This window comes from Talpa europaea (genome assembly GCF_964194135.1).
Source record: "Talpa europaea genome assembly, chromosome: 13".
NCBI classification, from domain to species: Eukaryota; Metazoa; Chordata; class Mammalia; order Eulipotyphla; family Talpidae; genus Talpa; species Talpa europaea.
Window position 1 is genome coordinate 85,015,628 of NC_140080.1, and position 16,638 is coordinate 85,032,265.

The window sequence follows — 16,638 nt, forward strand, 5'->3', positions numbered from 1 at the left end:
ACAAAAAACTTTCCTCTAGGGCACTGATCTGTAAGAAAATACAGGAAGAAAGCCCCAAAGTCTTATTTAATAAATTTTCTGAGTCAAATGTGCTGGGATAAACTGCCTAAAAATCAGCATGGCATGCCACTAGAAGAGAATTGTGAAAAGTCTAATATGTCTCAAAGAAGGTAACATGTTACATCTAGAACTTAACGCTACATCAACTGACCAAAAGAAAAGAAAAATAATTCAACAGATATACAGAAGAGAAATGATTTCCCTGAAACAGCAAAAACTCACTCTGATGAAATCAGAGAATATACCCCACTTGTCACAAACTATGGTTCTGCAACCACCAACTTTAAGATAACTGAAGGTCACATCAATGTTCTTTTTCCACAATTATGTGACAATTATTCCCAAAACACAATTCAAGGAATAGAATTCGGCCTACAAATGACAGTAACAACCAGAAAGTAACGAAATAGAACAAAACAGACAGCAATCAGAATACACCAAAAAAAAAATAGGATTCTATATAAGCAAACTTCAGCTCTCATTCTATCCCAGATTTCTAAATGTGTTTGGTATTTTAAAAAAAAGTAGCAGCACGTAACCCTCAATACTGTCAAAAACATGAATCTTCTGAATCCTTTCTACTCGCTGCACACTTCTACCCCCCAAACCTGATCTTCTTTTATTGGCCTGTTACAGCATCACTATCCACCTACCTAATACAAGCTAGAAGGCCACATATCAATACTTCACTGCCCTATTCCTCAGCCACAAATTCAGCACCAAGTTCTAAATGTGCAGATTACCCAATGCTGACAAAATAGCTTTATGTATGTCCTTAATAACAAATCAAAAGCCTTCTATCTGTTGAGATACATTTTTCCAGACTCTATTTTCCACTGATGTTGGTATACTACATTCCAAGTTCAATGTCAGCAAAATATGCCATGTACCTGTGATTTCCAGCCTTGTTTCTACAGATGGAAGGGTAATAGCCTACCTGTCATAAGACTATTAAATCCTCCAAGCTCAGCAAAAATGTCACCTCATCTATGAAGTTGTCTAGTGATTCTCCAATCCCACTCAGAAATAATGCTACTATTCCCGCAATTCTATTTCATTACAATTCCTATATATTCCTCTAATGAAGCAAACGACCAGAAATCAAAATGCCACTGTTTTAAACCCTCAAGCATAAGTAGCACTGAACAAAGTAATTTTCTTTTAAGCAAGATATGTTATCAGTTGAATAGTAAAGATTTGGTAAATTCTATGTTTATTTAAAAATCATACTGCATTTTAAAAAAATGAACTGGAAAATACTTTCATGCTTGATCTATTATACTACGTAATTATTACTAAAAGAACCAAATTAATTTGAAAAAGTTATTTTGTCACTTATATAATTAAAATTAATTTCAGCATAGCTAGAATAGTCATGAAGTCCTTATAAGATGTTCAAGTTACTGATAAGATTCTAAATAAAACTATTTGCTGTACCTCAAAAATTAAAAAACTCTCTACAAAATAAAATGGCATTTCTTAATTTGATATCACCCTAATAAAATCTCATTAGTACAATGAAAAAGTTGAGCTCAGAAGATGAAAATAAAAGCAACTTCCCTCAAAAAGATAAGCACTATTATTCTTAGCATATGGCTGAGAGACAAACCATGGCTCTCAACCATGGCTGAGCAACAAACAATATCATTTCGAAGGAATAAATTGATGGATTTCACAAATTAAGTCTGCAACACACAGTTCCATATGTAACAGACATGCAAGATATATGTCAGTTATCTACTGCAGCTGAAGACAAACTATATGCTCACTATAGCATATATCTATAAATAAATAAATAAATAAAATTTATTAAAGATCAGTTTTAGAAACTCCCCCTCGATAAGCAAATCTAAATACCGAAGAACTCAATTAAAAGACTATATTCATTAAACGTGACAGCATGATTTACATTCTAGATCAGCAATTTAACATGGCTTAAATAGTTCCCATGTTTATTGCTTTTAAAATCAAATGGAGTATGCTTAAGAAAGACCTGATGTAATCTAAGAAGTAAAGGAGGAAGGTGGAAACCAAGTTTCAACGACTAGCAAATGCAAAAGAAATTTAGAGTATCAACTGGTATCCAGTCAGTTCTTACTCATACCATATCACTGCCTCTCGTCATCACAATGGAATTCTCTGAAGCCTCTACACTGGACACTACAAGTACTGGTCATACACTCTACTGCCTTCATAACCGTGGTACATTTTCTACTCTGTAACTGCTACTGCTCTTGCATGTTTTTAAAAAAGGCAACCTAGCTGCCCCCAGGGGATTTTAAGACCAGGGACCTTCTTCCTCTAAGCTGAAGGCAAGCACACAGAATGACAAGGTTCAGGGTCATGGAATGGTGAAGCAGGAATCCGCCTGTCAAGTACAGAACATCTGTGGCAAAATGACCCTTGAAGTGGTTGAGGGAGTAACTGAAGATGAGCAAAAAGACTGTACAGTTACTTGTGCGCGGGTATTAGCCTGAGTGACTAATTTTATCAGCTGTCTGCCCTCTAAAATGGCTGCTGTAGCTCCCAGTAAAAGATACACCACAACTTAACATGACTAAGTATTACCTTAAGGAAATTACTTTCTTTTTTAACTCTAGTAGACTAGTGAAGGATATTAGTCATTTTTAGTTTTCTCTGCCCAAAGTGATTACTTCTAGTCCCAGTAATGAAATACTAATATTTCACTTTCAACCACAAAAAAATTTCCCTGCCAACTGCCCCCTAGATATGTCCGCCCTGAACTAATTTGTGATCTCACCTTTAATTTGTCCTAGCCACTAAATATCTGAAAGAAAGCAATGATAAAATAAAAATCAAAAACATGTTATATTTTTCCAGTTCATATGAGAACAGCCCATCACTTGAAGGCCCATCTTTGCCTGCTTTCATTCTGATTAAACTATTTAAAAGTGTTTCTTAAACCTAACTTAGAAATTTCTAACTATTGTTTTTCAAAAATAAATACATTTTATTTGGCACATGATGTTCAAATCTTAAAACGTTTAATTGGGATACCAAAAAATTTGAAATGATGGTCACTGCAATTTAGCGATGTTCACATTTTGTCAACTCTATAAACTCACCTGTAGTCATCACTACCTAAACTAGACAACTATGACACACTTTTCAGTCCACACCACTAAAATCAAACCTTTAAAAACATGCCGTGTGCACATGAACCTGCACTCTGAAAACATTCGTCTAAGAGGACATAATTTTTCACGTTACTTTGGTAACACAAATAACCATGGTGTTTAGTCAAACCATGAGATCAGAGGTCTGAGCAAGCACAAATGCATCTTCACACCCTTTTCTAACAGAATGAACTGTGGGGGTGGTGTTATTCAGAATGGAGTAAGAGCCAGTAAGAGCCTGTAACTGAAAAGTGGATGGCAGATCTAAGATCTACAGAGCATGTTCAAAGATACAATGTCAGGAAGTACTTTGTGGGGAATAGTAAAAATCTCCACACTGAAAAATCTGTAAGCGACAAAACTGGGAAAGTCTGAAAATAAAGAATTATCAACTTTTAATTTTTTCCTAATTCTTTAAATGTTAAAGCTTACTTTATTACTTTCAAGAGTAAATTTTGAAAGCGTATTTCCCTAGCTTCAAATAACAAAAAAATCAGATTTCAACTGAGACCAAAACTCTGAAATTACTTCCTTTGTATTGAGCTACAAAAAAACATAATCAGGAAACCGACAAAACAATTAATGCAAAGAACATGTACCACTGCTTAAAAACTACATGACATAGACACAAAAATCTATCTTAAAGTCAGCTCCCCACACTCCACTGTTTTAACTCTTTCATCCCAACTTTTATTTGCAGGCCTTTCCTTAGCCTTCCTCTACACTAGATCCTGGTAGATTTTATCTACTCTTATCTCTCTCACATTGTTCAATCATATCACTAATCCAGTTCCTACATACTCATCTTTGACTCATCCCTTCCTTTCTATTTCCGCTGTCACTGCCTAAATCAAGTCTTTATCACCACCTCAGATGTAAGCCACCATTACATGTGAATTGATTTTCTATAAGCTAGTTTATCTGCATTCTAAACTATATGGACTGCTCTTCCTAAAAACACCACTAAGACCACATCTCCAGTTTAAAGCTTTCAACTTTAACCCATTAGCAAAGGAAACCAGACTTCTTAAAGTTATGCATTTGAGATCCTTTTTCTTGGAGTCTCTCCTTAACCTTTCAACCTTACTAACCCAGTGACCTCTGCGCCAGCAATATTGGTTTTCACACTCCAATCTGAACAGAAAGTTTCCCTCTTCGGCGCTTCACAAATCAAGTCTTTTACCTAGGTCCATAATACATGTTTCCACTCCCAATTCTCAAGAGTTGAATTAAACACCAATCCACCTTGAACCTCTATGATAAAACCTCAGCAGAGTAACAGGAATATTTTCTTCTGAAATGTAGCAATTTTGCCTGCTTCAGGCAAATAATCATAAACAGAGTACAGGCATCTCCTTATTCTAAACTTTGAGTTCTGTATGATTATAAAACTTGCAATGTTTAAACCTCATCTTCCCAAATAGCATATTGAAGTAGTTATGAATGAAATGAAGTCAGATTTGCTTCAAATGTTGGGGGGAAAGGATGTCCTGACCAAACTCCACAAATAGGTTTTACGGACCCCACCCCTGTCCCAGACCAAAGCTATCCAAGACACCAAGGACTACAAATCCCGTAATGTCATCACCACTGAGGGGAAGATTTTTGAGAATTGAGGGTGGAGTTAAACATAGAGGTTTGGTATATAACGAGGTATGTGGGCCTTGGCGGGGTCCTTGGTTTTTTTTTTTTTTTTTTTTGCCAGCTTTCAGCATGCTGTTGGGGTCCTAGCTCAGAGGAACTGGTAGGATGCATTTACCAATTTCTCTCTCTTTCTCCCTTAGTTATTCATTTCTTCATATCCCCTTTTTGTAAATAAACCCTTTTTTACCCTTTTTGTGTATAACTGCAGTTGAGTCTCATTGTAAGTCCTTTCTAATCGTGCAGGTAAGGACCCACAGTCAGGCCAACCCGTTTGACATTGGGGTTGCACTGTAACAAAAATATGAAGGCTAGGTCAGGGTAATGGATTAGGGTAACAATGAAATAAGATTGACAGCTGTAGAAGCTGGGAACTTGGCAGTTTTTTTTAAATATATGATTTTGTTTTTGTACATATGTTTGAAAATTTCTGTAATAAAATGTTCTAAATACAAACAATAAATTCGTAACCTGATTATTTCTTTGAAAATTATGATTTTTTTTTAATATGAAGAATCTGAGAAAGTAAATTTAAGCATTAAAGAATTTCCTTAGCAATTGAGGTGAGGGATAATTATTTTAAATAACCATAAGAAAGAAATGTACTTAAGTTTGGCTGATAAAATGTGACAGCATTCCACCTTTCTTATTAACATATATGTTTAAGGAATCATCACACAATTTTAAATGGTATTGAAAGACTTAAGATATAATCCAAATTCTTGTATCAATCATTTTCATTCCATAGACTAGCATTTATGTGACAAAAATTACATGCAAACAAGCTTATTACTATTGAACAAGGAAAAAAAATGCCAGGTTGATCCACTAAAAATTAAAAAATGAATGAACGCATAGTTCCAGTTAATCTCATCCTACTGCCTTAGAGGCAACTCGCTTTCTGAAAAAGGAAAAACAGTGGTTATTTTGGTTAATTGGGGACTGGACACTAACAAATAAATATGTTCGGGAGTATGGAAATTACTTCCAAATAGGAGTGGGATGGGGGCAAGGGCGCTAGAAGCTGATGAAACAAGGCTGCCCAGGAGTTGGTAACTCTTAAAACTGCTTGATGACCACATGCACTACACTTTTCTATCTACTTTTACTTTAGACCGAAGAGTTATGCCTGAATTTTTTCCATAATAAAAGATGGAGAGACAATTATATTCAAAACCAGACTAAGCTTAAAAAGGAAAAAGAGGATCAGGATGACCAGGAAAGGCCTTTTTAAAGAGATGCATACCTATCACCACACATGTGTTAGAAGGAATTTTAAGGACCTTCATCCTTGCTTTAATCTATGGATTCTTCCATTATAAAAAGAACAAGGAAAGGAATACCCAGATATATGACTTAAAAAACTTTAAAAGACTTTGTAAATCTCGGAATTGCTCCTGATAAATGCAAAATGTTCAATTTAAAAAAACTAAAATGTTATTTATTTTATTGTATATTCATTCGCACAGAACTTATATAATCAAATTCCCCAATAAATGAGCTTAAATTTCCATTACAATAACACAAGGCAAAATCAGAAGATTACAGATATCCAACTTTCATTCTATGCCGTATTTGCATTCTCCTTGGAACGTTTTAGCTTTCAGAAGTTGTGATTCTATTAAATAAATAAAACTTCACTTTATAATCTGCTTAGTCATTTCTTAGTGGAAATGGCAAATAGTAACAAAAAAATCAATAAACAAGAGCTGGAAAGGGAACTATACCCCCCCCCCCGTTCAGTAAATAAAATGATAAATAAGGCAATTCATTTCTAATTTAGCATGTATGTGTGAGATGATTTCAAACGTATGTTAAAAGGTTATGAATTTTAGTAGTCCCACTGTAAAATCTAAAACACACACAGACAATACTGCATCTTTTTGCAAGTCACCCATTTCTGTTCCAATTATTAAAAGTAAACTATAAAAATTAAATTATGACTATATATATTCCACATGAAATTTTAAAGCCATTTTAAAAAAATCATCAGTCAATTTCTGTTGGAGTTTTTTTAGACTGTTTTCTGTATCAGTTTCTTTTGAGCTATGTATTTCCTCTAATACATAGCTGGGTGTTCTGGCAAGTGAGATTTTTGCATGTCAGATTCTAAAAGTCAGATATAAGACAAATGACAACGTTGCACCCTAACAAAAATCCTCTAGCATAGCACACAAAAAAATGATCCACCACACCTACTTGTCTTTTATATCTGAATGTAGGCTTGAATCAGGCAGTATCAAGGAAATAAAAGACAAAAAGCAAGTGAAACTTTTTTTGCTATACAGTAAACTCCTAATAAATACATTTTTTTTCCTTCTTTCAACTAAAAAGACTTTTTAAAAATTGGTCTGGGGCCTTCCTGGGGGTGCAAGGCGTTAAGCACCGCACTACGAAGCAATCTGCAGCCTCTGCAGCATGAGTTTGATCCCCCGCCGGCCAGGGAGCAACCCACATGGCACAGCAGACCTCTCCCGCCACTCCCCTCAGCAGTGTATTTCAGTCAGTCTGCCTGTTCTGTTCCCCACTCTGTCTCTGGTGAATCCTCTCTCTCTCTCTCTCTCTCTCTCTCTCTCTCACATACACACACACACACACACACACACACACACGCCGCTCCTCACTCCCCCACCCCCATCTCTGGCCTGTATCCTGGCTCTTGTATGCATAAATAAATAAATCTTAAAAAAAATAAAAATAATAAACATTGGTCTGTCTCTCAGCACTGAAAAAAAAGCATATGAGCTTTTTTACAGGATCATATTAAAATTACCTCATAAGCTACATTTCACCTGTAAGTTACAATTTGGTTTCTTTTAATTTAAGTGAAGCTTTTAAAATGAAGACCTATTACCTTCTTTCTTTGAATGTGTTGCCCGAGTATCTGAGAAATATTGGTCAATTCTAGGTAAAACACACACACACACACACAAATAAAACAATCACTTCCATTACCCAGAACAAAACTGCTTTAATGTACCAATTTTTCCATTTGTTTCCGCCAATGTTACACAGAGGGGGAAAGTTATCTTTTGGTATAAAAGCTTCACTACCAAGTAGTGATTTAAAATTTACCCAATGTTGACTTCAGGATGCAAATATAAAAGCAAAATATAACTACACTACTTTAGTGACATGCCAAACTCAATAAAGTAGACTAGGTATAGATGCTACAATATTTCAGAACACAAGTAGATCTCTATGTAAGGCAGGAGGGTGGCTAGGAGCTAGAGAGTTAAAACCACCAGCATCAGGATTCTAACTCAGTACAGCAGCAAAATTCAAGCACTTCCCTGTGCTAACTTTGCATCTTTTAATCTTTTTTTTTCTTTTTTTTAAAGAAGTGGGGTACAGGCCAGAGTCGTGGGTGGTGAGAAGATTCACCAAAAAGAGCGGGGAGCAGAACAGGCAGATGTACCAAAATCCACTGCTGAGGGGAGCAGCGGGCAAGACAGGAGAGGTCTGCTGCACCATGTGGGTTGCTCGCCAGCCGGCCGGGAATACAACTGGTGCTGCCAAGGCTGTGGACAGCCTCACAGCACTGTGCTCAACCCCCTGTGCCACCAGGGAGGCCCTAACTTCGCATCTTTCAAATGGAAGTGACTATGTACCTATACCTCATAGGTTTAAAAGGATCCAGTAGCAAAAAAAAGCTGCCAAAATTATGAGCGGTCACACAGAGCACACATAAATTAAGGCACATAAGACCATATATGATATCCTATGCTATATACTCAGCAAAGAGCAAATGTTGGTTTGTTTTATGTTTGTGCACTGTGAATATCTTATTTATCATTTTCACTATATCTTTAATATACAAAAAGAAAAAAACTTTCTATCCTAGATAGTACCCTCAACACAAATGATGAAAGTTACAAACTTAAAAATGTTTGGACTGAACCAAACATCTCAATCAACGTCATCCCAGCACCACCACCATAGGTAATATAAAGCAGAAGTTAAGGAGTTATTTAAGGCTTGTTTTATAATATTTTAAATGTCATATAAATTGGTAAACACTACTCAACATATGTGTGTTCAGCACCGTGCCTGGGAGAAAGAAGACAGCTACCTAAGAAAGACAGAGATACAACAGAAATGAACATGCAGGTACAGGGGACACCAGATTTAACTACACAGAAGTTCACCAGGAAGAAAGTAGTATGTGGAGAGACAGTTTATTCAAAGTAAGGAAAAACTTCAATATATTCACACCTGAAGCTAATGTTATGCGTCAATTATATCTCAATTTAAAAATATATAAAAATAAACAGCTGGAGCCTAATTCACTTCCTGTTGAGTGTGAGGTAAAATGTAAAGGAGCCTTTACTTACTAAGTACCTAACTGAAACTGAAAGACCTGTTCTTTATTAGTATTGGTACTGAGATAAAATCACATACCATAAAATCCACTTTTAAAATGTACAATTTTCGTATATTCATAGTATATATGAGATACACCTGTACATTTTTAGACCTATTTGTGTTGAGTTTCTTAACTTGAATTATTAAAGAATTGCTTTCTTAGCCCTTAAATGTATCTCAAGCTTTAAGCAATCTACATTATATTTCAGTGTTCTGTATCTGAAACTTTTTAACACTATAAGGTACAGGTAATCATATAATCATACCCATTTCACAGAGGTGAAAACTCTTAGCACAAAAGTTTTAAGTGCTGAAGATGGCACCCATGGTAAGTGCATTAGAATACCAACTCCAGGCCTCTCACCCCTGCGCTCTGCTGTCTTCCCTAGAGATTCCAGCTTTTGTATCATTCATGACTTTATAGACCTCAATTATTCTGCGCGAGTCCTCGTCGTTCCAAATCAAGGTGAAATCTTCCTAGCTTCTCTTCACACACCTATGATTATTTTAATTGTTTTCTGGTTCCACTGTATTTTTTTCAGAGACTACTCAGATGCACATGCATCATAATCTCAATGAGCCAAAATGTTCACTATTTAAGTTTCCACTATCCAACCAGCTAGCTATGGCAGCAGTTGAAATAGTTTACTGTGACTCCCAGGTCTCTCACCCAGTTATAAGCAAAAGTCTAGAACACCCAACTGTTTAGAACTGATTTTATAAAAGGCCAAAAAAAGGACAGCTACTATAGGTTCCTATTTGGAAGAAAAACTATTTGTAATTATCAATCTGCAAATGCAATGAATCAAAAACTATAAATGACTGGACTCAAGTACACCAGTTAGAAAGTTATTATTTAAATAATGGCTTCAAATGTTGGCAATAAACTTTTTCAGAGACTATACCAATGGATCCAACACTTTATCAAACCACACCCATTTAAAAAACATATTTTGGATGATAATACATGAACTGCCACAATACTATCAGTAATCCTGACAGAAGGCATAATTATATTGCTTAACTGGCAACGAAGGCACGCCTTATATTACAACTTGGCAGCCTTGGGGGAGAGCCAAAAAAACATTCTACCAAAATTTGAGGCTTTCTCCATGAGCCTAATTTCACTCCAATTAATAAGTGTCAGCCACACCCAATGTTAAGCACAGATTTATTTAAATTAATCTCCCCAGGGACAGGCTAATTCAGGAGTTAGCATTATTAGAATCTGTGTGAACAACTGAGTGCAGGTGTTCACATTACCAAAGGTTAACTCTTAACCCACGCTATTAACAGATATGGCGTATGTTTTGTGAGCTACTGGTTTTTTAACAGTAGAGTGTATACAGAAATGCTCAAATGTAAAACAGTGACATTGCTGACATTGTGGATTGACAAAAAATTGATTCTCCTTTACTATGAATAAGTGACCTCCATCATTAATCATGAAAATAAGATCAGAGTAATTTGCTGTATCACAAGTATTACATACTACAACATGTGGCCTCCTACCTGAGACTGTAATCTTTCAGAAGAAATAAAGACTGAATGTTACAATCCTGCACAGTAACTAACATTTTATAGGTGGTCTATAAGCAACAGATAACGATCCTCCCAGCACCCAACTAAACACATGCCGCAAAAATCTGTTCAATGTGTCCTTTCCATTTTGCATAAGTAAAAGGCAAATCATGTTGCGATATCTCATAAAAAGACTTTTATCTTAGAGCTAATCAGTACCATTCTCCTTTGCAATTCACCTTAAGATCAATGTGTTCAAACAAACAAAAAAAAAAAAAAAGATCAATGGGTTCAGAAAGTTTATTTTCTATTGATTATACCAGTTTTCCCCCACTAAGTATCTACTGAGTTGGTATAAAAAAGTTAACATCGAAAAATGAACACATTCAAAGAATATTATGTGACCATAAATCAGATGTCCTCTTCTGCAGTATGTCTTTTTAAAGTATTTTTTCCAGCTACTACAAGAAAACAACAAAAAAGCTTTGCAATAACCAAAAGCTAGTTTGAACAAATACGTCATCCCAAAACCAAACAAACTATTTTCCCAGGAGAAATGTCATTGGGAGTGAAATGCAAAGTTTAAGATGCTCTGTTGAGCATCATTTATTCCTCAAGGAGTTCAAATCCCAGACACAGAATATTCTTGTCAAATATAATTGGCTACAAGACATCGAGACATAGTTCACAGAAAGGAGGTTATGCATACTACCTGCCTGGAAAGAAAACAAAATGAACTATGGAAAAATGAACAACTGTAAATAGTACTAAATGACACAAGAGAAAATGGAGTAACCAACCATTCATTCCACAATAACTTTCTTAATACTGTTGAAGTAAATATAATATTAAGTGATTGAAAAAACACAAAATGTTCACCCTTGTACGTTTACAGTAAGTTTTCCATTTTATCATTTGATCTCAAATCAAGTGACAAAACAAGGTCTAATGCAACATCACTTTTATTTCCTTCCTTGCAGAGGTGAAATTCACTGCAACTCCTCATCCATACATTTGGGCAACCTTCAGGAATACGTTCATATATGCACGTTATACCAGCATCAACCACATTCTCGTGGGTGTCTGCATATACACATACATGCACATACACATGTGTTACGAAACCTTTTAAATCTATTTGAAAGATTTCTCAGTGCATAACCATTTTCCCAAGTGTAATGTATTAACCCACTGGCTGTCAGACAACGAAAGAAAATCCTGCGCAAAATTATTTCAATGGCTGAATGGCTGACAAGTGGTTCAAATACATTCCCTGAAAAATGCTTCAAATAGGACACACATGACCTTCCAAGCCACACACTCTAACAAGGTTATAACCTCTCCTATAAATAGGGTCGTTTATAAACATCAGTAAATTGCTGATAACCAAAATTCCACTGACATCAATACTACAGACACTTCCTGCGCCTGCTGGCTCATCCAAACTAATGACATACATGGACAGCACGACCAGAGGGCTGCAGGGTCACACCAAGCCAAAAACCTTGAATCATTCAGACCAAAATTTCTCAACCTTGGCACTGCTGATGTTTGGAGGCAGATACTCTTGTGCTATGTGGCTGTCCTGTGTACCCCAGAACATCTAGCAGCACCCCCTCACCTTTCCCCCCTAGATGCCAGGAGCACCCCTTTCTGAAAGATGTGACAGCCCAAAACGTCTGCAGACGCTGCCAGCGTCCCGGGGGAGCCCCATGTTGCCCTGGACGTCCCCTAACTTCTACAGTGCCCCTTTGCAAAGGAGCGCGGGTGCTGCCACACCGACAGGGAGGGAGGGAGAGCGCGCGCACGCGTTCCAAGGAACTCCAGGGCATTCCAGGCGGGGACTTCACACGAAACTCTCCACAGTCCCGGACACCGAGTCCCTGCAGATCGCTCCATTCCCCACGTGTGCGCGATCAAACACCCTGTGATGATGAATCTGGGACAGGCTGGGACAGGCGCCAGCAGCGACTGCCTGGGCTTCACAGTCCCGGTGCACTGCACCTTCTTTTAACCCTTCCTGGGCCGGCGATGCGCCAGGGGGCCCCTCTGGGCGAGCCCCCTCCCCGGCGCCGCCTCGCAGGAGACCCCCCTCGGGCTCCCCTCAGACCCCGCCTGTCCCGCGCCCGGCTCGCCCCCCCCCACCCCGGCTCGGGCGCCTTCCGCCAGGCCCGGCCCCGGCCTCAGCGCCCGGCCACCCCTGACCCTTGACCCCGGCCTGACCCCGGCCTGACCCGCCGCCCCCCCCCCGCCCCAGGGCGGTACCTGAAGTAGTAGACATCGCTCTTGCCGGCGCTGAGCCCAGATTTTCGGATCACTTCCTCCTTCTTCCATCCGGGGGGGAGGGCCGGGCAGTCCATCCTCTTCCCGCTCTCCGCGGCGCGGGGTCCCCTGGGCCCCGGCCCCGCGCTCCCCGACGGGAAAGGGACCGGCTCCCGCCGGGGGGCGCCGCCGCCACCGCCGCCGCTGCCGCCGCCGCCGCCGTCGCCGCCAAGGCCGCCGCCGCCGCTCGGGGGACGGCCGCGGCCCCGGCCCCGGCCCCGGCCCCGTCCCCGGCCACGGCCCCGGCCCCGGCCACGGCCACAGACGCCGCCGCCCCGGCCCGCCTGCTTCCACCGCCCCCGGCCACGGCCGCCGCCCCGCGCGCCCTCCCTGCGCACGCCGCTCACCGGGGACGGGGCGAGCGCGCTGCCCTGGCCCCCCTGCTCTATGGCGGAGTCGCCGCCGGCGCCGCTGCCGCCCGCCGCGCTCTCCCCCTCCTCCTGCTCCGGGCAGCAGCGGCCTCCCCCCGGGTGCGCGCGCATCCAGCCCCCTCCCCAGCCGGCGCTGCGCTTCTTCCGTAACCGAGCCCTTGGAATCCCGGAGACCCGCCCCGCCCGCAGCGCGGCGCGCGGGGGACGCGCGCAAGCATCATAGAGCGGCGCGCACAGAGCGGCCCTCCCGCGCGGGGCGTGGCCCGGCCGCCGCCTCTTAGGTCCTCCAAGCGCTGTGGGCGGCCATCTTGTCCCCGCCTCCTCAGGGCCCGCCCCCGCCCCGCCCCGCCCCGCCCCGCCCGCCGAGCCCGGCCGCGCCCTTCCGGCCCCCGCCCTCCCGGGGCGCGCGAACCCGGAAGGCGGGCTGCGGGGGCGGGGTCAGCTGGGGGGGGGGGGAAGGTCGGGCTGGGGTTGCTGTTAGGGTAGGTGGGGTCTCCCCCACTGGGTGACCTTACCTAGGTTTACGTCTCAATTAATGAACTACCACCAAATAGATCAATTTATGTCCACTAACTAATGGGTGTCCACTTTCCCGCCTCTCTACGCCAGAACCTTCCTTGGAGCGCAAATGGAAGGAATGAGCCGCAGGGTCCCACCATTCTCTCCAGGGTCTGGTTTCTCAGTCCTCAGACCCTAGATTGGTTCTCCTAGAACTTCCCAAGGCCCTCTGAGGGGAAGTGGTCAACTGGAGCCTTCCCTTCGGTTCTAATGCCTTTACCTTTTTCTGGTCCTTAGGATGACCAGACTCCCTCAATGCACCAAGAATTTACCAAATTTCTTAGGGTATTTTCTTAAATTGGACTGCGTTGTCTATTCAAACACTTAGTAAGTACTCACTTTTGTACAAAGACCAGCTTCATATGCTGTCACAGCCTTTACAAATCTGGGAGGAATTCTTCTGGGTCTGCCAACTCATCACACAGGAATGATTTGAAAGAATAATGCGAAATTGACTAAGAAAATTGATTTAAATCTTAGAGAAGTATTTTTTTCTATACGTTGGTTAGCAGTGATAGAAATGTGCTACCAAAATTCAAGAGGATATATTATGAAAAGTTTAGAAGACTGAAAAACATAAAGCACACTTTGTTAAATTAATTGATATACTGTTTTTGTACATAGTGTACCTAAAGTTGAGGATCAAGTTAAATGTATAGGAAAAAAAATGGCTACTATAAAAGCAATGGAAAATTTCCTTTTTAATATATGCAAACGCTAACTCATAAACTCACTAACTCACACATTTGTCTCTGAGCCTGACCTTAGACTTCTTTTTAATGTTGTTGATTTGGGATACACTGAGATAATATTGATAGCTTCCTCCAGGAAGTGTGTTTAAAGCTGTCCTGCAAAAAGTTGGAAATTTACTGAAGTAAAGATTTCAGGAGAGAGTTGGGTTCTGGAGTGCATTCGAAAGTTATCTTGAAAGTGATGATTGAGATCCACACTGCAAGTAAGATTTCTGAGGAAGAGCATGCATGATTGGCAAGTAAAAATAGTAATAGACTAAGAATTGAATTTTTTTTTTAAAGATTTATTTATACAAGCACTGGGTACAGTCAGAAGCAAAGGAGGGTGAGAGAATTCACCAGAGTCAGAGGGGGGAGCAGAGCAGGCAGAAGGACCGAAGTACACTGCTGAGGGGAGCAGCGGGCACGGCAGGAGAGGTCTAAGCGGCATGTGGGATCCCTGCTGGGGGCCGGGTATCTAACAGGCACTGCAGAGGCTGCGGGCAGCTTCACAACCCAGAGGTCAACCACTGAGCCTCCAGGGGAGGCCCTAAGAATTGAATCTTAAGAAACTTCTAATGAGATTAAAGTTTGGTTGACAAACACTTTGCAAGAGAAAGGGCTTTGATATTTCACTCCTAATTAAAACCAATGGGTAAGCATGAGCAGCATTCTCAATAGAAATGGTAATGGAGACAATAGATGGGAGAAGATACTTTCGGAAATTCTCATCTTTCCAGCCTGTCTACCAAGGCTATAGATCAAATGATATAATGGATAGAAAGCTTGTTTAGAAGACTAAATCACTAAGAATTTAAAGTAATTACTTTGACTTCAACTACCATATTCCATTTTTAAATCCCAGTAGAAATAGTTTAATGTTCCCTCTTCAAAGACCTTTGGGTCACACATCACACTGTGATGCCACAGAATAAAGTACAAAAAAGAAATGTTACTCTCCACTAAAAGAAGAAAGCGATCTAATTAAAGAAGCAAGTTAAATTCTCACGGGGAATAGATTGAGACCCTAGAAGTCTTGAGAATAGATGCTAAATACTCAAGAGATAGGTCGCTTTTGGAATGCATTTAGGATTAAGGGAGAAAGGGATCCTTTGCAGCTCTTAAAATACTAGACAAATAATAAATCTTTTATAATTCTGGGAAAATGCATTTTCTGTCAATCCTAGAAGAAAATCAACATTTTTCTCAGGCAGTAAAGTTGTCATCAAATGTTTCGATTTTATCTCTCTCACAATGGAAACGGTTCTGTTGGCTTCACCGTATGGAAAAAAATGAAAGACAACAACAAAAGAGGATTATGTATGAAATCTGGTCCATTAAACAAACAATAGAGATTTAACCACCTCTGATCTCTGCCTCCCAGGTGTAAAAGCAGGTGCTGAAATACCAACTGTCACCCCTAGAAGACTAGCCATTCTTTCAAAAAATTTCCCTTTATCGTTTACCAAGTACTACTGAGGTCTATTCATTAAAGAAAAGAGAGCTGTCAAGAAAAATTGGTGTTATTTGGCTTTTTATTAAGAAAAATAGGATAAATTCAGGAAATGAAACTTGAAAGAACTATTGGCCATTAATGGCTGGCTTTGAGATCTGTATATTTTATTGACTAATCATAACCAACACTTGAATCTTTGAGTCTGTAAGTGAATGAAAAAAGGATTTAAATATTGCAAAGCCTTACTTTTTCCAGTGAGCAAATTTGCATCAAGTGATGGGGAGGTATCAATTTCTCTTACAGAGTCCAAACGGTATGGTCAAAACTTATTGAGATGTTAAATAGGAATGAAGGCATAGCCAAAAAAAACATTTCCAACTCTAATTAGCAGTTTCTATGATTCACTAAGTTGGCCCAACTACTGTTCACATAATTCCCAACAAAAACGAAATGCTCTTGGCATGGCGTGTCAGGAG

At 40.1% G+C, this 16,638-nt stretch overlaps 1 protein-coding gene across 1 annotated transcript in view; it reads right to left on the reverse strand.

Annotated features, from left to right (window-relative positions):
* Positions 1-13,528, reverse strand: part of MBD2 (methyl-CpG binding domain protein 2) — a gene marked incomplete at both ends in the record, with an annotated part of 57,982 nt that extends 44,454 nt beyond the window's left edge. Inside the window, one exon of the mRNA XM_084252531.1 lies at positions 12,990-13,528. Coding sequence (XP_084108657.1) covers positions 12,990-13,528 — 539 coding nt within the window. The remainder of the gene's footprint in view (positions 1-12,989) is intronic.
* Positions 13,529-16,638: the final 3,110 nt, after the last annotated feature.